This window comes from Oncorhynchus mykiss, chromosome 1 (genome assembly GCF_013265735.2).
Source record: "Oncorhynchus mykiss isolate Arlee chromosome 1, USDA_OmykA_1.1, whole genome shotgun sequence".
Classification (NCBI taxonomy): Eukaryota; Metazoa; Chordata; class Actinopteri; order Salmoniformes; family Salmonidae; genus Oncorhynchus; species Oncorhynchus mykiss.
Window position 1 is genome coordinate 19,526,567 of NC_048565.1, and position 23,526 is coordinate 19,550,092.

The 23,526-nt window shown below is 39.2% G+C and overlaps 3 protein-coding genes across 7 annotated transcripts in view; 2 read left to right on the forward strand and 1 right to left on the reverse strand.

Annotated features, from left to right (window-relative positions):
• Positions 1-9,990, forward strand: part of tpm4a (tropomyosin 4a) — a 25,600-nt gene extending 15,610 nt beyond the window's left edge. For 2 of the 4 annotated variants that reach the window (XM_021579973.2, XM_021580074.2), the window contains 7 exons: positions 3,111-3,244; positions 4,873-4,990; positions 5,106-5,176; positions 5,321-5,396; positions 6,825-6,887; positions 7,001-7,070; positions 8,851-9,990. In XM_021579973.2, the coding sequence (XP_021435648.2) occupies positions 3,111-3,244; positions 4,873-4,990; positions 5,106-5,176; positions 5,321-5,396; positions 6,825-6,887; positions 7,001-7,070; positions 8,851-8,933 (615 nt within the window). In that variant the 3' untranslated portion in view covers positions 8,934-9,990. Of the gene's footprint in view, positions 1-3,110; positions 3,245-4,872; positions 4,991-5,105; positions 5,177-5,320; positions 5,397-6,824; positions 6,888-7,000; positions 7,071-8,011; positions 8,795-8,850 lie in introns of those variants that run through there. The other 2 variants (XM_021580022.2, XM_021580159.2) reach the window with 2 other exon arrangements.
• LOC110502382 (40S ribosomal protein S27-like) lies at positions 9,861-12,216 on the reverse strand. 2 transcript variants are annotated; one of them, XM_021580480.2, is made up of 4 exons: positions 11,975-12,216; positions 10,747-10,855; positions 10,431-10,541; positions 9,861-10,301 (listed from the first exon to the last, which is right to left on the reverse strand). In XM_021580480.2, exons 1-4 carry the CDS (start codon positions 11,978-11,980, stop codon positions 10,273-10,275), a joined length of 255 nt encoding a protein of 84 aa, XP_021436155.2. In that variant the 5' UTR covers positions 11,981-12,216; the 3' UTR covers positions 9,861-10,272. The 2 variants fall into 2 exon arrangements, with proteins under 2 accessions (XP_021436155.2, XP_021436078.2); XM_021580403.2 differs by lacking the exon at positions 9,861-10,301 and having other exon boundaries at positions 10,363-10,541; positions 11,975-12,204.
• LOC110502309 (ras-related protein Rab-8A) lies at positions 12,172-23,086 on the forward strand. The gene is made up of 8 exons (XM_021580282.2): positions 12,172-12,428; positions 13,261-13,321; positions 13,473-13,533; positions 14,418-14,495; positions 19,095-19,184; positions 19,472-19,537; positions 19,676-19,726; positions 19,816-23,086. Exons 1-8 carry the CDS (start codon positions 12,305-12,307, stop codon positions 19,903-19,905), a joined length of 621 nt encoding a protein of 206 aa, XP_021435957.1. The 5' UTR covers positions 12,172-12,304; the 3' UTR covers positions 19,906-23,086.
• Positions 23,087-23,526: the final 440 nt, after the last annotated feature.

A 23,526-nucleotide genomic window follows, 5' to 3' on the forward strand; every position in this document is an offset into this window, starting at 1 on the left:
CTTTTCCAACCAACTCTGAGAGACTTCAGTTTTTGAATGCAAGTACCTTACATCATCATGCATCTCGAAGAAGAATGCCTGGTTCCCTCGACATGGCTGAATGATTTACCTTTGGAACATACTATATAACGATGTAGGATCTTTATTTGAGCCAGTTTGCTATAGCAGGAAAATAATCCTGCAGCAATAGGAAATGTAAATTATTATGCAGATTTCTGTCTGAATCCTTTTAAAACCTCAAATACACTAGAACTTTTAAATGTCCTGCATTGCAGAAAAGTTATCCTGCAACAGGGTGATCAAATTAAGATCCTACATCTGTAGATGGACAAGCAAGCTTTAAAACACACAGAGAATTGTCTGGGGGAGAATTCCCCACATGATAATCAATGTCTGATGTTAGATAGAGTTGAGGCACTAGTTTATAATGGCTATCGCTCATTGTTTTAGTGGTAAATCCGCTAGTAAAAATATTTCTATGCTGCTGATTATTTTGTCAACACAACAGCCATTCAACTGTTCAGGTAGCTATTGTAGCTCTATTGCTAACTGCCTGCCTGGTTGTATCAGAACGGGTTTCATAGCCACATACAGACATGCATACCTAACTGACCTGCGCTCATGAATAGAATTGATGTTTGTTTATGTGTGGAGGCTTTCTCCAGACAATTGCCTCATAACTGTATCTGTTTTTTCAGGCCTTGTTTCTTTCAAACTGTCTGGCAGTTGATCTGATGTCCATACAACCCCATAAAGAAGTTAGGGGATGATGTATTATCCACATTGATTCATTTTGTGGTCAGTTTATGCACCAGTTTAGAAAACGCTCAGTGTCTCGTTGGATTCAATTGACTTTTAGCTGGCTGGCTGTTGATCCATCATTCATTTAATGGACATTTCCTGTCCGCTTCCACTGCCTCTCTAAGCACATATTAACTAGGGAGAGAGGGGGGGGGATGGGTGGGGTGTCAGTCATGCCTGAAAGATAGATCGGGAGAAAGCAAAAGAGAGGCATAGAAAGGAGAGTGCTGACTAACCGCCAGGCCCTGAGCAGAGCAGGAAGCCATGTCTCTCCCACAGCCATCCCAGAGCAGAGCTGAAATATCCAGCCCATGAGAGAATGGAATGGCACTCACTCTGCACAAATAAATCCTAATTGCCCTTTTCCTCTGTCCTCTGTTAGCTCTCTCTATGCCTCACTTTCCAACAGTAACCCCCATCTCTATCTCTGTAGAGCTTCTCTTCCAGGCCCTAGGCCTGAGGCCTAGTTGTGTACGCTGGGTCTGGACATGGTCAGCCAAGGGCAGGCCTGTGGGTGCTGTATTGAACTGTGGGAGGAGTAGTAGTAGTAAGACCTGAGTCAGAGTTGGCTAGAGAGCTTCCATTGTATTTGTCTGAAATCTGTGTTTCTATATTAGGCCTACTCCCTGGGAGGTGGATATGCTTATGGACTGAGAGAGGGAATAAAGGTTTGATTTTCTGTTTGCTTTCTACGAACAGGATTGTTTTTCAAGTAAAGAGGATCCCCAAAAAAATCCATCATGTGACCCACTTATTTTGTCTTAAATCAAATCAAATGGATTCCACTGAATGGAATCAGTAGTTCTGTTCGATGCTCATTCATCATTAAACCTACTGACCTTAAGACTCTTGCTTTTATCCATTTGAATGTTTCCATCTGTCTCCAATTCACTTTGTAAATGAGTTATTAATTATTTGGACACTGAATGCATGACTAATTTTACATCCAAGAACTCAGCCAAATAGATTGCCTTGGCTTGACCTTATACTGCAGTGGGCTAAATCAGGGTCACACAGAGTGTTTCTTGTTAGTCTTAAACAAATCTACTTTGAATGTATACACCTTACACATGGTTATTGACTTAAACAAATTAAGACAACTGTACCATGTCAGATATAGAGTTGAAATGTATTACATTTTGAGTTTACATCCCAATATTACACTTTATGTACTTCACAGAACACTGAAATATAACAAAACCGTTTGACATAGAAACACCGGACTTTCTGTTTAATTACAAAATTCAGAAAAATATTAATAACATTTCACCCATGAGGCCACTAGAGGGCGATTTGGTCATTTTACTATAGGAAAGGGATCATGAAGAGGATATGGGCTCTTTGTGTATTCCCCTGTTGTTGGATCCTGACACATGGTTATGGGTGACTGAGGATGTCTTTACCCCCCATATGATGGCTTACATTACATTAGCATTTACATTTGAGTCATTTAGCAGACACTCTTATACAGAGTAACTTACAGCTCGTTAGTTCATTCATCTTAAAATAACTAGGTGGGACAACCACATCATAGTCATAGTAAGTCCATTTTTCCTCAATAAAGTAGCTATCAGCAAAGTCAGAGGTAGTAAGAGGAGGAAAGAAAGTCCAGATCGACTGTTAGTTCACAAAAGGCATTTTTGCAGTGTGCGGAGAAGCAGTTGACATGGGAGAACTTGGGAAGGTTGAACACCAGGTGGGCAGTAGCGTTCTGGATAAGTTGTAGGGGTTTAATGGAACAAGCGGGGAGCCCAGCCAACTGCAAGTTGCAGTAGCCCAGGCGGGAGATGACAAGTGCCTGGATTACGACCTGCGCCACTTCCGGTGTGAGCTAGGATCGTACTCTATGGATGTTGTAGAGCAGGAACCTGCATGAGCGAGTCACTGTTTTGATGTTTGCAAAGAACGACAGGGTGTTGTCCATGGTTACGCCAAGGTTCTCTTCAATCTGGAAGGGGGACCATTGTGGAGTTGTCAATCTGGAAGGAGAGGTCTTTGAGCGGGCTGGTCTTCTCCGGAATGAAGAGCAGCACCTTCTTGTCAAGGTTGAGCTTGAGATGGTGGGCTGACATATAAGCTGAGATATCTACCAAGCACGCAGAGATGCGTGTCGCCACCTGGGTGTCGGAAGGTAGAAGGAGAAAAGTAGTTGAGTGTCATCTGCATAGCAATGATAGGAGACCATGTGAGTGTACCATCCAGGGAACATCCTCTTAGCAGGATGTGCTTCTTTCTAGTACAACACATTACTGTGTCAGTGTGACCCTGATATGTGTAACCTTTGACCTCATCCCCCTCTCTTCTCCCAGGCGGAGGGTGATGTGGCGGGTCTGAACCGCAGGATCCAGCTGGTAGAGGAGGAGTTGGACCGGGCCCAGGAGAGGCTGGCCACTGCACTGCAGAAACTGGAGGAGGCAGAGAAGGCTGCGGATGAGAGCGAGAGGTCAGTACCAGCCAGAGAAACAGACGTATTTATAATCTTTCACCGTTTAATCTTTATATTTAAAGTGCATTCGGAAAGTATTCAGACCCCTTGACTTTTTCCACATTTTGTTATGTTACAGCCTTATTCTGAAATGGATTAAATAAATATTTTTCCTCTTCAATCTACACACAATACCCCTTAATGACAAAGCAAAAACAGGTTTTTAGACATTTTTGCAAATGTTAAAAAAAAAAAAAAATAGAAATACCTTATTTACATAATTATTCAGACACTTTGCTATGAGACTTGTAATTGAGCTTAGGTGCATCCTCTTTCCATTGATCATCCTTCAGATGTTTTTACAACTAGATTTGAGTCCATCTGTGGTACATTTAATTGATTGGACATGATTTGGAAAGGCACACACCTGTGTATATATAAGGTCCCACAGTAGAATATTCCTGAAGGACAAAAATCTCTACAGCACTCCACAATCAGGCCTTTATAGTAGAGTGCCCAGACGGAAGCCACTCCTCAGTAAAAGGCAGATGACAGCCCGCTTGGAGTTTTCCAAAAGGCACTTAAAGACTCTCTGACCATGAGAAACAAGAATCTCTGGTCTGATGAAGCCTGAATGCCAAGCGTCATGTCTGGAGGAAACCTGGCATCGTCGCTACGGTGATACATGGTTGTGGCAGCGTCATGCTGTGGGAATGTTTTTCAGCAGCAGAGACTGGGATACTAGTCAGGATCGAGAGAAAGATGAACGGCGCAAAGTACAGAGAGATCCTTGATGAAAACCTGCTCCAGAGCACTCAGGACCTAAGACTGTGACACCAACCCTAAGCATAAAGCCAAGACCATGCAGGAGTGGCTTTGGGACAAGTCTCTGGATGTCCTTGAGTGGCCCAGCCAGAGCCCGGACTTGAACCCGATCGAACATCTCTGGAGAGACCTGAAAAGAGCTGTACAGGAACACTCCCCAGCCAATCTGCAGAGAAGAAGGGGAGAAAGTCACCAAATACAGGTGTGCCAAGCTTGTAGTGTCATACCCACGAAGACTTGAGACTGTAATCTCTGCCAAAGGTGCTTCAACAAAGTACTGAGTAAAAGGTCTGAAAACGTATGTAAATGTGATATTCCAGTTTGTTATTTTTAATACATTTGCTAAAATGTCTAAAAACCTATTTTTGCTTTGTCAAGGCTGTCATTGTAAATAAGAATTTGTTCTTCATTGACTTGCCTGGTTAAATAAATGATGGGGTATTGTGTGTAGTTTGAGGGGAGAAAAAAAACTACTTAATTTGTTTTTGAATAAGACTGTAATGTAACAAAATGTGGAAACGGGTCAAGGGGTCTGAATACTTTCCAAATGCACTGTGTATGACATTTTCCATTCGATAGTACCAGGAACATGCGGCTTGCTTTGACATTTTTTTTTATTGTTATAGGTTTTGATGCCATGTCCATTGCTAGCAAATGACCAGCCCCTTCAATAGCGTACTGAAAGAAATATTTCCGGAAAGCCATCTTGAATGTGTAAAACCATTCAATGTGCCTCCATATTGGGTGGGCTGTGTAAATGATACTTGAAATTGATTGTGTCTTGGGTGTTGCTGACATTACTGTGTGTCCTGTCCTATCAGAGGCATGAAGGTGATCGAGAACCGGGCCTCCAAGGACGAGGAGAAGATGGAGATGCAGGAGATGCAGCTAAAGGAGGCCAAACACATCGCTGAGGAGGCCGACCGCAAATACGAGGAGGTGAGACTTCACATGGTCCCATAGAGTTTGTTCTGTCTGGGGTATAATCCATTCATAGAAGTATCCCTTAACACACTCATACTGTTCCACTAATATGTTTATCTCTCTACCTTAGGTGGCCCGTAAGCTGGTAATCCTTGAGGGAGAACTGGAGAGAGCTGAGGAGAGGGCCGAGGTCTCAGAACTGTAAGTGCAGCACACGCCTCCTACACTAAAATAAGAGGGTAAACAAAGGTTCTTGAAATGAACATGTGAAGATCCTTCCAGTATTGTGTATGTAAGTATTGAGATGCCAATGCTAAGTACTTTTCTTCCTTTATTCCCCGGTAGTAAATGCAGTGATCTGGAGGAGGAGTTGAAAAATGTGACCAACAACCTAAAATCCCTAGAAGCCTCATCTGAGAAGGTCAGTGTGCATACTATTACATCATACAAGTAAATACAGTCAACTACTGATGAGTGCAAACTCAGCTTAAGTGCAGTGTAGATCACCAGTCCCAATTCAAATACATTATTTTTTTTACTTATTCTGGATATTTGCATGTTTTAGGTAAGTGCATCCACTTAAGTCAGTCCCAAATCATTAGTTGACTATACATGGCAGACATGAAAGCAGAGTTATTTTTAGTATAATCAATACCTGACACACTTTTATCTTCAAAGACATCTGAACAAAGATCGTGGTGTCACCTGACAAATTGGATGTTGATTTCTTTATGATAATGTTGATGGAACAGGAAGGTGTAATAGCCCTGGACCAAAACAGACCTTTCTCTGCATTCCTATCTAGCCAGCTTAGTGCCAGTCACGCCACATGAATCTCCCTCAGCCACTTAAGCAGTTGCCCGGTGCTGATTAAATCACTGCCCTTCTCATGGTTGGCATCACAGCACGATGTGTTCCTTATACCCATGCTAACACAAAGCCAGTTTATCAAACCTGAAGAGTTGTATTTAGGGTTGCAAAGCTACCTGTAATTTACAAAAGTTAGTAATTTTGGTAATTAGTAATTTTGGTAATTAACAGAAAATATGTATCGGAATTTTGGTAATTTATACTTGAAAAACTTAAAACATGTTTTATTCATATATTATTCATTTTTTATATCTGTTTCCATATTGTTCATGAGTTTCTTATTAGATAAACCATATGGTTCAAGAGAAAATGGCCAAATTAATGAAAAAAGCATCTAATCAACACTGGCATTATTTTCAATTATTTCTGCAACTCTTCCAACTATTGACATTTTTCACAACTGTCACCAGTTTGACGCCAAAACATTAGCTAATACATATTGACATAGTAAAATAAATAAAGGTTTGTAAAAAGAAAATAAAAAAAAAGATGAAGGATAGTTCATGTTGAAACCCTCCTATTAAACACCAATGGTATTCAAGAAGTTGATGGTTTACATTTAGGATAATGTTTTACAGCTTTGTCATTCTATTTTTTATTTTAAAATCATCTTAGTTAATTATTTAATATATTTTACATGTGATGAGGCCATACAGAGCTAAGATATTATTAGACACCTGTGATAATCTTAAGTACCCAAAAGGGCCACTAAATGTTTGTGATAAAATCATTGAAATATACCAAAATGTTGGTAGTTTACTTTTAAACTTAGAAAGTTTCCAGTAATATACCCTCCCTTTGCAACCCTAGTTGTATTACAGCGAAGCATGGTTGACAAACAGTGCCGCAAGATCATCGCTGTCTATGCACTTTCATGTCTGTCTGTTTCTGAACGCGTTTCTGTCTCTGAGATGAATGGTCTGACATGTTCAAGATTTCAGAGCTTGCCTGGAACAGACTTTGTCTTGTATTTTGACAGTACTCAGAAAAAGAGGACAAGTATGAGGAGGAGATCAAGGTTCTTAGTGACAAGCTGAAGGAGGTAAGCAGCTGCTGGCATCTTATTGGATTCTTAGTTCATACTTTAGTAAGCCAATTTGCTCCATGTCAAAATGGCGTCCTGTTCTGACACCCCCCTCCCTGTGTGTCCCCCAGGCTGAGACTCGTGCAGAGTTTGCAGAGAGGACAGTGGCCAAACTGGAAAAATTCATTGATGACCTGGAAGGTATGAGTGCTAAAAACGCTGTTGCAAACTGCTCTATGGCATTTTGATAGAAGAGAACGTAAACGTACCTTAGTGTGGAGAGAAAGTTAGACATATTTTATTGCAGAAGATTAAACTATATATTTTGAAAATAACCGTTTTATCATTGTTCTCAGTTGCATCTCAGACTTATAAAGCTGAGTTGCTCAAATAAGAACATTCCATGTCAGTAAATTAGTAAAGATGTCGAGCTTGTTCCGTATTCCCCATTGTATGTAATTTCCTTGGTCAAGAGGTCTGGATATTTAATCCTCTCCCTGGGCAATGAAACAACATCTTATTATGCACAGTTTCACATTGACATGGTCCCAGCTAAAAATAAGAAAATTTAACTAGCTGGAAATATTTCTCTAGAAGAAAGGGTACCCTGCCAAACGTATGGAAACTTCTCCAAGAAGATAATAAAACACACTGCCTTGGTCTCCAGTGTAAAGAAATATGTAGGCCCATTTTCTACGAACCAAAGAGCACCTATTTTGGTGTCTGATGTCTGCACTAAGAACAGAGTGCTCAAATTCCTTTAAGATCAGCATTTTTGGTCCTAGAGCCACATGAAATGGGTTTACCGGTATGAAGTACGTTTATGGAAACCTTGATATAGTTTTAAATGCTTAAGGTCTTAATCTCTTGCCCCCCCATCAAAAAAAAGATTTGCAACATATTTCAATTTTAGAATGCTCACAGGTAGACTAAGATGTCTTATCTTTCTGGCATATTCTCTTCTTTCATTTTTATACTGTATGACTTTTCTCTTTTGCATCCACTGACCTGTCCTCTCTTTCTCTTCCCTCTCTTTTTGGCACCATTTCCTTTTTGATTCCCTGTCCTGTTCTCCACCTCTCTCGGCTGTTGATTTCCTTGTGCCTTACCTGTGCTACTTCCTGCTGCCCTTTGACCTCCAGATGAACTTTATGCTCAGAAGCTGAAGTACAAGGCTATCAGCGAGGAGCTGGATCATGCCCTCAATGACATGACCTCCTTGTAGACATTTCTTTCTGCCGGCCTCCTGCTGCCTCCAGGATGTCTGTCCCTCCAGGGTGTCTGTCCTCTCACCCTTCCCACTTTAGGCTATTGTGTCCTGGGGTTAGCCTCCTGAAATACCCTTTCTCCTTTTCTCTGTGCCTTCTGTCCATCTCACTGTGTAATGAAACTCATTAAAAGCTAACTATCTCAACTATCCTTCTTTAATTAAATAGTTTTGATATTACAATCTTTATAATAGGATAAACAACTGTTTTAAGAAGGTGAGAATTTATGGAGTGTGGCATGCATTCACACCGAGTGTCCCTCACATCCTTTTTACATAACATTTGTCGCGCAACTCCATACATTACTGTCATCAGTTTTATATATGCAAATCTGCCTTTTGTTTTGGGTAGTGTTCTTTAGTGTGGTTGTGTTTTGCATATTGAACAACTTAACACGGCCACAGCAGTTACAGTATGTAAAATCAATCAAATGTATTTATAAAGCCCTTTTTTACATCAGCTGATGTCACAAAGTGATATACAGAAACCCAGCATAAAACCCTAAACAGCAAGAAATGCAGATGTAGAAGCACGGTGGCTAGGAAGCAGCTGTTGTACATCCTGTATAGGAATGGCTTTGGATTCTGTGTAGAATATTGTTTACCAAACCTAAGGAGAATGAATTCATATGAATCAACTTTATGATGGTCCTGTCATGTGTGGTTTCATTCTATATGTCTTCAATATGTCTTTATTTTATGTATTTTTTTTAGAAAAATTAGCAGGTGCCAAAGAAGAGAACCTGGGAATGCATCAAGTCCTGGATCAAACACTGCAAGAGCTCAACAGCTTATAAAGATGATGAGGAGGAAGATGGAGAGGATAAAAGTCTTGCAACATTCCATAAATATTACATTTCATTCCACATTTTGAGCTGTAAAGTCTTATTCCCAGCGAAAGGGGATTAACTTAACTTGTACCCTTTGTTTTTTTTAAACCAATGAGTCAAGAATAGAAAAAAACGACAACTCATATTTGAAATGTGCACTCAAAAGCATGTTTTGAAATAGGTTGTGTTATGTATGGCGTTCATTTATGTCTGATTCATGAGCTCCACCGAGAGTTATTTTGTAAACAGTTGACAGGAATCAGCTTTTACCAACTGACATGGTAATTTAGTGCATGCACAATGTATGTGAACATATCCACAGGTTGGACTGTGCCTTTTAATAATGAGCCAATATTCTACCTTTGGTGTATATGTGTGTGTAACATGGTCATTGACACTAGAGGAAGACTCATGGAAACGATGGTGAACATGTCTGTGGTGCTACTGGTGGTGCTAAAATACTGTGACTATCAACAATACAATCGTTTTTTATGTGAAAAGAGTATTCTATACAAATCTTTCAAGGAACTACAACTCCTCTTCTGACCTAACGTATTATCTGTATGGTCTTAAAGTGCCGCCATATGCTGACATGCAGCTTCATAGCACCTCCTTTCCACTATGGCCTGACATGCCTGCCACTATCCCAGCTCTGCATTTGGCTGCCTAGCCTAGGTGTAAAATCATAATCCTGGTATTATATTGTGGTGGTAGCATATTTAATAAAAGTTAAACCAAAAAAAGCACCACTGGGGCCTCAATCAAGGTAATAAAACACGGATACTTATTGTATATAGTAGAATAATGTTAGTTATTGATGTATTGCTCCAGTTTTACAAAACTTTCAGTCAGGGGAACTCTCGAAACCAAAGAATACACAAACCACAGAAGGTGAACCGTCAAAAGGTTTTATTGTTGTCTGTGAAGGTAATCAATCAAGGCTTCTCATCCTTATTTGACAGTCTGTGTTAAAATGTTTCATTCACTTTTCCCGCTTTCAGTCTAATAAATTTTTACACAACCTGGCTCAAGAGATTATTTAATGTATTATTTAGTAAGAAAAATAGAAATGTCAAACACAGAGACAAACCACTTCATACACTGCATACAGTATATTATACCTATTCATTACAAAAAGGCATATTGTATCTGAACGATATTGTAATCTGTTTATATCATAAGGACAAAACACTGCCAATCAGCTCATCTGAATAATCCCCATTCAATATAATGTGATAATTTACAAAACATCCATGGTCCACAATTTACGACTATCACAGTTGATAGCTCACTACTGAAATCTCACTCAGCGTTGCTTTCTTCTGAAGGAGCAGCCTGTATAGGGGTGAGAAAGAGACTGGTAAAGTCAAAAATCAGTAGATATTCGATAGAGCTCTACACTGATATGGGCCTATGCTACTGTATAAGTTATTGAGCAATGTGATTGTACAACAGTCTTCTTACCCTCAGTGAGGCGGCATTTCCCCCCTCTGGGCTGGCACAGGACGAAGGAGCAGCCGCCACAGGGCACCACTCTCTGGGCATGACTGAACACTGTGGTGATCCTGTAGCAGCCTGGAATAAAGTTGAAAACAAATATGTTTTTCTGTAACCTTAATAATCCTTTGTAAATGCTTTGTTTATTTTCATGCTTCATCTTTTTGTGTTGTAAATTATAATTCTTATAGATCGGGAAATGGGAAAGCTAATTTAATAATAGTGTGAACACTACATGTAAATAGTTTGGGCAGTTGATGTAAACTACATCCTTAATACTCACCAGGGCATTTTACATCCATGAAGTAGGAGTTGGGACTCTGAACCAACCTCTTCTTCTTGTGTCTTTGCCTCTCAGCCTCCAAAGTAGGGTGCATTAGGTCCTTAGTGAGCTGCAATATGGATTCATGTATAAAACTATTTGTTTTCACAGCTCACACCATTAGAACCATTAAAAAATATAAAACCATGTAAAAGGGGAAATAAGTCAAGGGCACCCTCTCATGTCTGATACAAGAACTGCAGCAGAACTATTTCTGAGACTTGCCCGGGCATGTAATTCCATTCCCAGAACAGGCACTGTTTTATATTTGCTAAATGGTCATGTTTTAAACCAAATCATAGTCTTCATAACTTATTGCTGAACTTGACTGAATCATTAGCCAGTACTGAGCGATTAACCGACATATTTTCTGGTTATTTGCAACGTCGGTCAATTACTTGAATTCATTTAGTCCGGTTTTAGTGGGTGGCCGTATATAATGCGACGGTCTAGCAATCCAAAGGTTGCGAGTTCAAATCTCATCACGGACAACTTGAACATTTTCGCTAATTTACAACTACTTACTACTTTTTTAGCTACTTTATAACTACTTAACATGTCTGCTATCCCTACCCCTTTAAACCTAAATCCTAAACTTAACCTTAAGCCTAACACCTAGCCTAGCTAACGTTAGCCACCTAGCTAGAATTCATAACAGAAAAATACGAAATTCTTTGAAATCAGGATCCCACCGGCTGACTGTTACTGCCTAAGCAGAGAAAAGATTATTAGGATATTAAAACGAATAAGCTCATTAAATAAAAAGTAATATACACACCGGAAATATTGTATTTCATAGTAATTTCTTACTTTATATTGATATCTACCTCATGTGGAACTGAGAGACAAAGCAACATTTTCAATGTTTTGACAAATTAATGTTTACTACTTTTGACTTTGGAATTTCCATTACAAAGCTCTAAAATCATTGTAATGCTATTATTTCATAATGCATTTCATGTAAAAAAAAAAAAAAAGAAAAAAGGATCAAAACCGAAAACCATGATTATTTTTTTTATAATAGAACTGAAACCGAAGCAACCTCAAAGTACTAATAGCTCAGCACTATTAGCTACTAACTTCAATGTTCATGGTCAAAACAAGGCCACCAATAAACATGTACACGTTGTACAGTATTTGACTGGCTATTCCAAAGAATTGCTCGCATGAGCAAAGAAAAAACACTTACCGACATTGCTTCTCTTGGTTATTGTTATTTCACTCACTGGCACTGTACTTTCAACTTTGAATAGAATATTAAAGCACTCCTTTGCAGACTGATATCGTTGTTGTTAAGATGAGAAGATAATGGTGGGATCACATTTTCATGGGTGGGACATTGACTTCAAGAGCACAATCAGCTGACGTTACCCTTTTGATTGACAGCGGGTAATTCACGGATACAGAGCAGTCAAGAGTGAAATGTTGTTTGTCCAATCACTGGTCCAGTAAATCGAGTAAAGCGGTAACGTATCTCTTTGCACAACTGCCGGGCGGGATTTCCGCAATTGCTAATAATATGGCGAAGACTTACGATTACTTGTTTAAACTACTGTTAATCGGCGATTCTGGCGTCGGAAAGACGTGTGTGTTGTTCAGGTTTTCAGAAGATGCCTTCAACTCAACATTTATCTCCACAATAGGTATGTGAATTTCGTACGTTTTCTGGTTAGAAAAGTTATACCGGAGGACGGGTAGCTAGTTAGCAGCAATAATAGTGTGCGCCCATCCTGTCATGCTAACGCTAGTTAGCTGGCTAGCTAGCTTATTTTTGTTAGCATTCAGGACTAGCTTGCTAGTTAACTTAACCGGTTTTTCACAATACTCGCTTGGCAATAAAACCAGCGCTTCAGCATCCCCAACATTCCTCAAATTGATATTTTCATGCGATTTTAGCAGGTGACGTCACCTGACTCCTTAGCTAACTAACGTTAGCTGTCAAGTGAGCAAGAACAAGCTTACTCTGACACTCATTAGATAGCTTAGCTAGCTAACGTTAGATAACAGTGAAGTTCACTTCCCAGCAAGCAATACATGAACGAGTTTGCTAGTTCAAACCAGTCACTGTAACATTACAGGAAAGGTAAGTTTTAGTAGCTACATGTTGGGGAGGTCTTCCCTGAAGTTATGCAGCCATTTACAATAGGCAAGCCATCGCTCAAATCGAAGTTGTGCACTTCCTGTGTGTGGCCTGCAACATCATCTAAAAAGATGGGCCTCCCTAGACAGAACTCTCTGGACATGATATAATCCAAAGAATTACTAGCTAGCCTTCAAGCAAATGTTGAATGCAGTCTGGTTTTGCCACTTGTGCATAAACAGTGCTGTAGGCCTACAAAATACATTAAACTCAAATAGTTGCGTTTCAATGATCCTTTGTCGTTTGGAGCTCTGTGGTTAGACAATAGTGAAATCGCATTTTAAGTGGGTAGAAGTGCAATAATAATTGTCTCACTTTTGCTATTCCTGTTTCAGGTATTGACTTTAAAATTAGAACTGTAGAACTAGATGGTAAGAAGATCAAGCTACAGATATGGTAAGACAGCCCTTTGACTTCACAGAATGTCTCTGAAATTATGTCTTGAAAAAGTGCACCTTGGGAATGATCACAATTGGCCTATAATTCTACAAGTGGGTTAAAATCAGGGATGGGAATTAAAGGATCTCATTGTGTTGTTCTCTCCCAGGGACACAGCTGGCCAGGAGCGGTTTCGAACAATCACAACGGCATACTACAGAGGAGCCATGGTCAGTCGCTATGCTTTACTATGCCCCTCACAAATTTTGCAAATGTACTACAAAGCACATATGAGAATCAGTAAGATACTTGAGTAAAAGCAAAGATACCTTTTTTAAAAGACAATGACTCAAGTGAAAGTCACCCAGTAAAATACTACTTTGGTAAAAGTCTAAAAGTATGTTTTAAATGTACTTAAGTATCAAAAGTAAAAGTATTAATCATTTCGAATTCCTTATATTAAGCAAACCAGATGGCTTGATTTGATTTGATTTTTTGAATTTATGGATAGCCTGGACACATTTCAACACTCAGACATAATTTACAAACAAAGCATTTGTGTTAAGTGAATCTGCCAGATCAGAGGCAGTAGGGATGACCAGGGATGTTCTCTTGATAAGTGCGTGAATTAGACAATTTTCCTAAGCATTCAAAATGTAGCTAGTACTTTTGGGTGCCAGGGAAAATGTAAGGAGTAAAAAGTACATTACTTTCTTTTGGAATGTAGTGGAGTAAAAGTTGTCAAGTATAAAGTACAGTTGCTCCAAAAAACGACTTAAGCAATACTTTAAAGTATTTTTACTTAAGTACTTTACACTGTTGATGAGAGTGTAGTTTAGATTATAAGAAAAAAAGAGACATTAATGGCGATGAATTTGTGTTAGGCCTAGATTGCACACTAGTTTGAGTCCCTCCTTTTTTTTTTTTTAATTGAGCACTACATACCTGAGATCATTCATGGGAGGTGTAAAATCGCACTGGATTCCTGTTCAGGCCCTTCATAACAATTAGCTTTTTACTGAGGTGTACAAGTCTCAAGTTTAACAGGATGTTAGTATCTGACATTCATTGTTAAAGTGGTTGTTGTTTACCAAGTCTCTGTTTTTCTCCCCAGGGCATCATGTTGGTCTATGACATCACCAATGAGAAGTCGTTTGACAACATCAAAAACTGGATAAGGAATATAGAGGAGGTAATTATCAGAGATTATAGTAGTTTGGTTCCTGGATGCTTATTCGCTGAAACAACATAGCATTTTATGTCACGTGGTGCCTAAGAACAGCCCTTAGCCGTGGTAGTGTTTCCACTACAGTCAAAAATATTCCACTTTAAAGATGCTAGAACAGTCCACATTTACTTTTTCCCTGCAAACAAGACAAGTAATTACTAGAAAAAAACAGACCCCATAGTAAAATAGTTAATCAATTTACCTAGTCAGCTTATGTGTTCTATGCTAGATAAATATTTCTCTCAAGGTGCATTCGAGTTGCGATTGCCTTAGGGAGGGAAACATGCATTCTGACAAGCAGTCAATGCACAACAATTCATAATGCAATCATGGGTAAACAGGAGTTTTAAAGGTCTTTAGTTGAGCAAGAGTAGTGGCAGCCAGGGAAAGAATTGTGACATGCAGTGGTACGATATTATCACCGATACAATAAGTATTGCGAATCGAAGCTGATTTTTATTGTGATTCGACATTCCAAACATATTGCTCACCATATGTCTGCTGCAGAGGGACAAAGGACAGCTGTGAAAAAACAAGTTTTGATCAGTCATGGAAGTGCTGAAAATAAATTGGCTCCCTATTTAAAAAGATGGAGAACAAGCTATGAAGGAATAATACTGGAGTTTTGGTGCAAGTACATCCAACTAGCGCAGAAATAGTATTGCGACGTTGTCAAAACTATACAATATATTGTGAAATATAATATCAACATATGTAACTATCAATTATTTTCCTCCTCCACTAATATCTAATAATATTGACCATGTATAGGCTATATGCATGGTTCAATATGTTAAAATAATTGTAACACAATATTTTTATCGATGTGTTATTGGGATCATTCCTGGAGGTGGAAATTATATTTGAGATGGTGTCAGCATGATTTTATTTCCATTCATTTTGGAGTAGAATGTCCTTTAAAAAAAGTCACCAGAGCTGAGCTTCTCAATAATTCTACATAAAAATGATCTAATGAGGACCCCGGACCCCATTAACCCCCACTGCTACAATTAACCCCCACTGCTACAAAACACTGCCATGGTATATTGGCCATTATAAACTGGGTGGTTCGATCCCTGAATGCTGATTGGCTAACAGCCGTGGTAAATCAGACCATATACCACGGGTATGACAAAGCATTTTTACTACTCTAATTACGTTGGTAACCGGTTTATAATAACAATACGCCACCTCGGGGGTTTATGGTATATGGCCAATACCTGCTAAATATTCAGACCCTTTGCTATGAGACTCAATTAACATCAGGTGCATCCTGTTTCCATTGATCATCCTTGATTGGAGTCCATCTGTGGTAAATTCAATTGATTTGACATGATTTGGAAAGGCACACACCTGTCTATATAAGGTCCCACAGTTGACAGTGCATGTCAGAGCAAAAACTAAGCCGTGAGGTCGAAGGAATTTCCTGTAGAGCTCCAAGACAGGATTGTGTCAAGGCACAGATCTGGGGAAGGGTACCAAAAAATGTCTGCAGCATTGAAGGTCCCCAAGAACACAGTGGCCTCCATCATTCTTAAATGGAAGAAGTTTGGAACCACCAAGACTCTTCCTAGAGCTGGTCGCCTGGCCAAACTGAGCAATAGGGGGAGAAGGGCCTTGGTCAGGAAGGTGACCAAGAACCTGATGGTCACTCTGACAGAGCTCCAGAGTTCCTCTGTTGAGATGGGAGAACCTTCCAGAAGGACAACCATCTCTGCAGCTCTCCACCAATCAGACCTTTTATGTAGTGGCCAGGCAGAAGCCACTCTTCAGTAAAAGGAACCTAAAGGAATCTCAGACCATGAGAAACACGGTTCTCTGGTCTGATGAAACTATTTGGCCTGAATGCCAAGCATCACATCTGGAGGAAACCTGGCACCATCCCTACAGTGAAGCATGGTGGTGGCAGCATCATGATGTGGGGATGTTTTTCAGCGACAGGGACTGGGAGACGAGTCAGGATCAAGTAAAAGATAAACGGAGCGCTCAGGAACTTAGATTGGCGGCGAAGGTTCAACTTCGAACAGGACAACTACCCTAAGCAGACAGCTAAGACCACGCAGGAGTGGTTTCGGGACTAGTCTCAATGTCCTTGAGTGGCCCGGACTTGAATCTGATCTAACATCTCTGGAGAGACCTGAAATTAGCTGTTCAGCAATGCTCCCCATCCAACCTGACAGAGCTTGAGAGCACCAGCAGAGAATAATGAGAGAAACTCCCCAAATACAGGTGTGCCAAGCTTGTAGCGTCATACCCAAGAAGACTCGAGGTAGTAATTTCCGCCGAAGGTGCTTCAACAAAGTTCTGAGTAAAGGGTCTGAATACGTACGTAAATGTGATATTTCCGTTTATTTTAATAAAATTGCTAAAATGTCTAAACCTGTTCTTGTTTTGTCATTATGGGGTCTTGTGTGTAGATTGAGGGGAATAAAAAAAACGATTTTAGAATAAGGCTGTAACGTAAGACTGTGTACAAAGTCGAGGGATCTGAATTAGAGGTTGACCGATTAATCTTAATGGCCGATTTAATTAGGGCCCATTTCAAGTTTTCATAACAATTGGTAATCAGCATTTTTGGACACTGATCATGGTCGATTACATTGCACTCCACAAGGAGACTGCGTGGAAGGCTGACTACCTGTTCTGCGAGTGCAGCAAGGAGCCAAGGTAAGGCGCTAGCTAGCAGTAAACATATCTTATAAAAAACGATCTTAACATAATCACTAGTTAACTACACATGGATGATGATGATATTACTAGTTTATCTAGCTTGTCTTTCGTTGCATATAATCGACGTGGTGCCTGTTAATTTATCATTGAATCATAGCCTACTTCGCCAAACGGGTGATTTAACAAGCGCATTTGCAAAAAGCATTTGTGAAAAAAGCACTGTCGTTGCACCAATGTGTACCTAACCATAAACGCCTTTCTTAAAATGAATACACAAGTATATATTTTTAGTTAATATTGCCTGCTAAAAGAATTACTTTTAACTAGAGAAATTGTGTCACTTCCCTTGAGTTCTGTGCAACAGAGTCAGGGTATATGCAGCAGTTTGGGCCTTCTGGCTCGTTGCAAACTGTGTGAAGACTATTTCTTCCTAACAAAGACTTCCAACCTCTCCAAACTGGGGAAGAGTCAACAAAAGCGCATTTGCGAAAAAAGCACAATCGTTGCACGGATGGACCTAACCATAAACATCAATGCCTTTCTTAAAATCAATACACAGAAGTATATATTTTTTAACCTGCATATTTAGTTAAAAGAAATTCATGTTAGCAGGCAATATTAAACTAGGGAAATTGTCACTTCTCTTGCGTTCGTTGCTCGCAGTCAGGGTATATGCAACAGTTTGGGCCACCTGGCTCATTACGAACTAATTTGCCAGAATTTTACATAATTATGACATAACATTGAAGGTTGTGCAATGTAACAAGAATATTTAGACTTATGGATGCCACCCGTTAGATAAAATACGAAACGGTTCCGTATTTCACTGAAAGAATAAACGTTTTGTTTTCTAAATGATAGTTTCCCGATTTGACCATATTAATGACCTAAGGCTCGTATTTCTGTGTGTTATTATGTTAATTAAGTCTATGATTTGATAGAGCAGTCTGACTGAGCGGTGGTAGGCAGCAGCAGGCTCGTAAGCATTCATTCAAACAGCACTTGCGTGCGTTTGCCAGTAGTTCTTCGCTGTGCTTCAAGCATTGCGCTGTTTATGACTTCAAGCCTATTAACTCACGAGAATAGGCTGGTGTAACCAATGTGAAATGGCTAGCTAGTCAGCGGGGTGCGCGCTAATAGCGTTTCAATCGGTGACGTCACTCGCTCTGAGACAGTGAAGTAGTTGCTCCCCTTGCTCTGCTTTTGTGGAATGATGGGTAACGATGCTTCGAGGATGTCTGTTGTCGATGTGTTCCTGGTTCAAGCCCAGGTTGGGGCGAGGAGAGGGACGGAAGCTATACTGTTACACTGGCAATACTAAAGTGCCTATAAGAACATCCAATAGTCAAATGTATATGAAATACAAATGGTATAGAGATAAATAGTCCTATAATTCCTATAACTACAACCTAAAACATCATACCATGGAATATTGAAGACTCATGTTAACAGGAACCACCAGCTTTCATATGTTCTCATGTTCTGAGCAAGGAACTGAAACGTAGCTTTTTTGCATGGCACATATTGCACTTTTACTTTCTTCTCCAACATTTTGTTTTTGCATTATTTAAACCAAATTGAACATGTTTCATTATTTACTTGAGGCTAAATTGATTTTATTAATGTATTATATTAAGTTAAAATAAGTGTTCGTTCAGTATTGTTGTAATTGTCATTATTACAAATACATTTTTTTTTTTTTTTTTACTCTGCCGATTTAATCAGTATCGGCTTTTTTTGGTCCTCCAATAATCGGTTTCGGCGTTGAAAAATCATAATCGGTTGACCCTAGGCTGAATACTTTCCGAATACACGGTATATCTTTTGAAGTCTGTACGTTTTACTGAAAGTAGCAATTACATTGCATAATCAATCTTCTGTCTTCCTGTCCAGCATGCCTCTGCTGACGTGGAGAAGATGGTTCTGGGAAACAAGTGTGACGTCAATGACAAGCGACAGGTGTCCAAAGACAGAGGGGAGCAGGTGGGTGATCATCACCGATCAGGAAATGAAAAATATCAAACTACCTGACTGATATCCAACTTACTATACAGTTGATGTTTTGTACTACTGTCCATGTTTGCTGAGTGACAGTTGTCCAAAGACAGATGTGAGAAGGTGGGGGATCAGTAAATGTTATGTAGGCTATTATCAATAATTATAATCAATGACTCACATCTTGAGTATCTACAGATGTAGACTTGTGATTGAGCTACTGTCAATGTTCGCTGAGTATATTTTATGCGTTCCTTTTTACTGACCTTTGGCAGTTGTCGTTGGAGTACGGTATCAAGTTTATGGAGACCAGTGCAAAGGCCAATATCAACGTGGAGAATGTGAGTTCACTAATTCTCAGCAGTTAAAAACAACAATGGCTGTACAGTAATTGTTGTTCTGTTAGGTTGAAAGAGACTGCACATTGTTTTGTCTCTTTGATCTTAATTTGTCCTGTCTTTTTTTCCCCTTAATTTCAGGCATTTATGACCCTTGCCAGAGACATCAAGGCGAAAATGGACAAGAAACTGGTAAGTGTGTGTTATGTGCAAATCTATTGCAAATCTATTTTAGATGCGGTATTGTGTGTGTGTTCTGACTGTGTGTGTGTGTGTTCCAGGAGGGCAACAATCCTCAGGGCAGCAGTCATGGTGTGAAGATCACAGAACAGCCCAAGAAGAGCAGTTTCTTCCGCTGCACCCTCCTGTGAAGACAACGATCTTACCATTGTCCACAGCTGGACAGAACTGGACTTGCTCAGAGCTTTCTTCTTTCGCCCTGTTCTCATCCCTCTCATTCCTGATATCCCAGACCTCTTTGGGCTTTGTTTTTTTTCTGCTTCACCATGTGCCCCCAGTTTACAAACGGTAGCTTTCATTGGTCAGGTGTATCAATCAGTGTTGTTGGATGGGTGTTAGATTGAGATCTCTATACCAGACACTCTTCTGTACCATCATGCTCTTATATCGTCTCTCGTAATTACACTTAGGTTTCTGCTCACCCTCTCCTCTCTCTGTTCTCTGCAACGGTTGTCACAGATACTGTATGTTGCTCTGTGGTCGTACTGCTGCCAAAGTTGATCCGTAGTGAGGTTTTGTCTCAACATGGATTGACCTTATCCTTAAAAGCAGTGGCTTAATTCCATGGTAAGACTAGTTAACCATCATACATTTGACATCTTCTGTGAGATTGTTGACTTCTGCGTCATCTAGCTACTATGGAGATTTATTCCAAATGTGTCCTCTATGCATCCCTGTTTTTCCTTTATCAAATTAGTGATTATCTGTATTCTACCTTAAATCCCCTTTTGCCATCCAACAAATAGACCAGAAAGCCACTTATTTCCTTAATATAATACAGTTCTGAAGTGTTAGTCTTACAATGTTAACAGTAAAGACATACCATCTTAATGACATACCTGAAAATGTTCATCTGTGTTCAGTATTTACCATTATGCAGTTCAGATTATTTTTATGCACAAGGTTTGCAAACTGTGTGTTAGAACAATTTTATGTGCACAACTGCACATTGAGTTGAACCCTGTTTTACTGTGTACTCTTGCACTTTAGTAGTGAAATTGGCTGCACATCTTGCAATTTGCAAAAGTATGTCTTATTCCAGTCCCTTGTATTGAAGTATAGGAATGTCAGTATTCATTAGAAATATTACATTCCAGAATTGTTTCAGAGGCTAGAAGTTAAAATCATCTGTTCCACAATAACATCAGTCTAGTTAGGAAATGAATTGCAATCTAACAAATGAATGCATACGTTTACCATATTTTTAGTTTTGGCATTCAGAATGTGTTTAATCTTATACCACTCCACCCCAAAATATTGTGAGTACCGCATTGCCCCAAATATTCATGTTATGTATGATGTAGAGACCACTGAAATAGAGATATAGTCCTTTGGGTGGTAAATGCTTGATGTCATTTTTTAACTTCTTAAGCACCCTTTTCAAATTCCAGCCTCTCAGCCTATTCCTTTTTTTTAAACTGGTTGTTTTAATTGTGATACTGTAATACCATGTAGGTTTGTGTGGCCTTTGACTTTTGTAAGCTGTTTTCACGCTTGTCAGTGTTTGTGACAGAAAATTTGTGACAATTGCGCCAAAGTAGGCTGCCTATAAGAACTCAATTGAATAATGTCAACCTACTGTATGGTGAAACAAATGCCATGAATATTAATTTCCAGGTTTATTACAATGTTCTCCTTTTTTTCTGTTGATTTATCAATATGCTGTGACATTCCAGAACCATTCCTGCTGCTTCTTTAGGGAAAAGGCTACACGGACACTCCTGACCTGCTAACTGATATTTAATTTAAAAATTGGTTAAAATTAGGTTAGGCTTAATCAAATGTATTTATTTATAAATAATTTTTTTACCTAAGCAGATGTCAAAGTGCTTAAATAGAAACCCAGCCTAAAACTGCAAACAATACAGATGTAGAAGTGTGGTGGCTATGAAAAACTCCCTAGAAATATCAGAACTAGAGAGGAACCAGGCTCTGTGGGATGTCCAGTACTCTTCTGGCTGGGCGGAGATTATATGAATGCATGGTCGTTAAGGTAAGGGTCCGTTTCAGATTCTGGTTAGTCATTTTGATGGTCACCAGTGTCCTTATCGCCCCTCCCCTTCTTTAGTCAAGAGCGGTAGCTATGCGTTTGTCCTAATTTAACTCCAAGGCCCAAATGTTGTTTTTTGATGTGCCAGTATTAAGACCACAATCTATTTTGGAGTGTTTTGAGTTGAAGGTATTTGCATTGCGTACTGTATTCGAAGCAAGATATCGGCATACCACTGTAGTGACATGGCAATGGACTAAAATGTTACAAGCAAGAGAACGTGTAGTCAGAGTGGGATAAAAACATCCAAGTATGAAAGTGCCCTTGTAGAAACCCTGCTCTTGATTATGCACTTTTCAATAATTCTCCATTGTCATGAAAGACCAAATGACTTATGATGAATGAGTTGCGATATTCTACAGTACAGATTCTATCCTCGACTTAATTTAAGTCGCCTTCAGTGTGACAATGTTAAATGGATGGCTGGAGGAAAGTGACTTCATATTGGATTTAGCATTTTGTTTTTTGTTCTCGTCTATCCTTCCCTCTGAGCTTGCCCCTGTCCATCGTAACAGAAGTGGCTTATTTTCACCTGATGCTTGATATAATGGGCTTTGGAACTATTCATCATGAGACTGTTGAACCTCTTGAGGCTTTTAATATTTGACTTGAAGAAGAGCTTCTCTTTGAGATTAGAAATGTGCAAAGGATCATTCTTGTATAGCTTTCTGTTCTACTTTTTTTTGTCACCTTGAACTTGCTTTTCTCAACGCAAATCTATAGGGAATGGAGCACATGTTAAATCATAGCAAAGGAACAACAGTGACTTCCCCATGAATTATCACAAATTGTTTCTCTAGTTGTGACAATGAAGTAAATTGCCATTGGAATTGAATTATTTTATATGTCTCTCGTGTAAGTGTTTTACACGAGAGGACATATAAAATAATTCAATTCCAATGGGTGGGGCACAGTCAGTTTGTCAGACTGTTGTATCTTTTAGGACCTTTACAAAGGTCTGGCAAATGTTTCATCAGAATACCAGTTATTATGAAGGTTTATTTTCCTTCTGGTGGAACTATTTGTACATATTTCAGTTTATAAATTACTTTTCTTTGAACATATAATTAGCATTCCATGTTCAAGACAATTTGGATTTCATAGTTGATTATGGGTTAAATGGAGGAGAAAATCGCATTTTGAAAACAATTGTAAATAAGAAATACATTTTACTGTTACCTACTTTCATAAATCTTGTTGAATTGATCTACATGTTTGTAGATGTGTCCTTTTGATGATTTATTAAAATGAGATTATTTTAACTTGCTGCATTTTTTTGTCAGACATTTTCAAATGAATCTTAATCAAATGTTATCAATGTATATTGAATAGGCCTAATCCTATATGGAATTCATATTAACATTTTTTTTTAAACAAAATAGCTTGATAAAGCTGTAATACCAAGGACAGTACCACAGAACCACGAGACAGATATTTCACTGGATATTTAAATGTGAAGTGTCCACTTGCCGTTTCCACTCACTACCAAATATAGTAAGAGGAAGCTTACTGGCGGGCAATGGGAGAAGATTGAAAAGAGATTTTGGCTAACATTCTGCAAATTTTCTCAGTGATTAAACATTTGATCTCAATACAGTTTTCTGTTCCCAAAACTAGGGCATAATGCTAGGGAATTAAACAAAACGTGCACCCCTTGGGGTCATGATAACAAATTGAGAAACACTGGGGGGGTTAAGGTTAG

What these genes read in the sequence shown, in the direction of transcription:
- LOC110502382 (XM_021580403.2), bottom strand. An exon ending in CATGGATGTAAAATGCCCTG is followed by an intron (nt 10,542 to 10,746) that starts GTGAGTATTAAG and finishes ACTTTATTCCAG; the next exon opens with GCTGCTACAGGATCACCACA.
- LOC110502309 (XM_021580282.2), top strand. Translation starts at nt 12,305, where the DNA reads ATGGCGAAGACTTACGATTACTTGTTTAAACTACTGTTAATCGGCGAT. An exon ending in CCAAAGACAGAGGGGAGCAG is followed by an intron (nt 19,185 to 19,471) that starts GTGGGTGATCAT and finishes GACCTTTGGCAG; the next exon opens with TTGTCGTTGGAGTACGGTAT. An exon ending in CGAAAATGGACAAGAAACTG is followed by an intron (nt 19,727 to 19,815) that starts GTAAGTGTGTGT and finishes TGTGTGTTCCAG; the next exon opens with GAGGGCAACAATCCTCAGGG.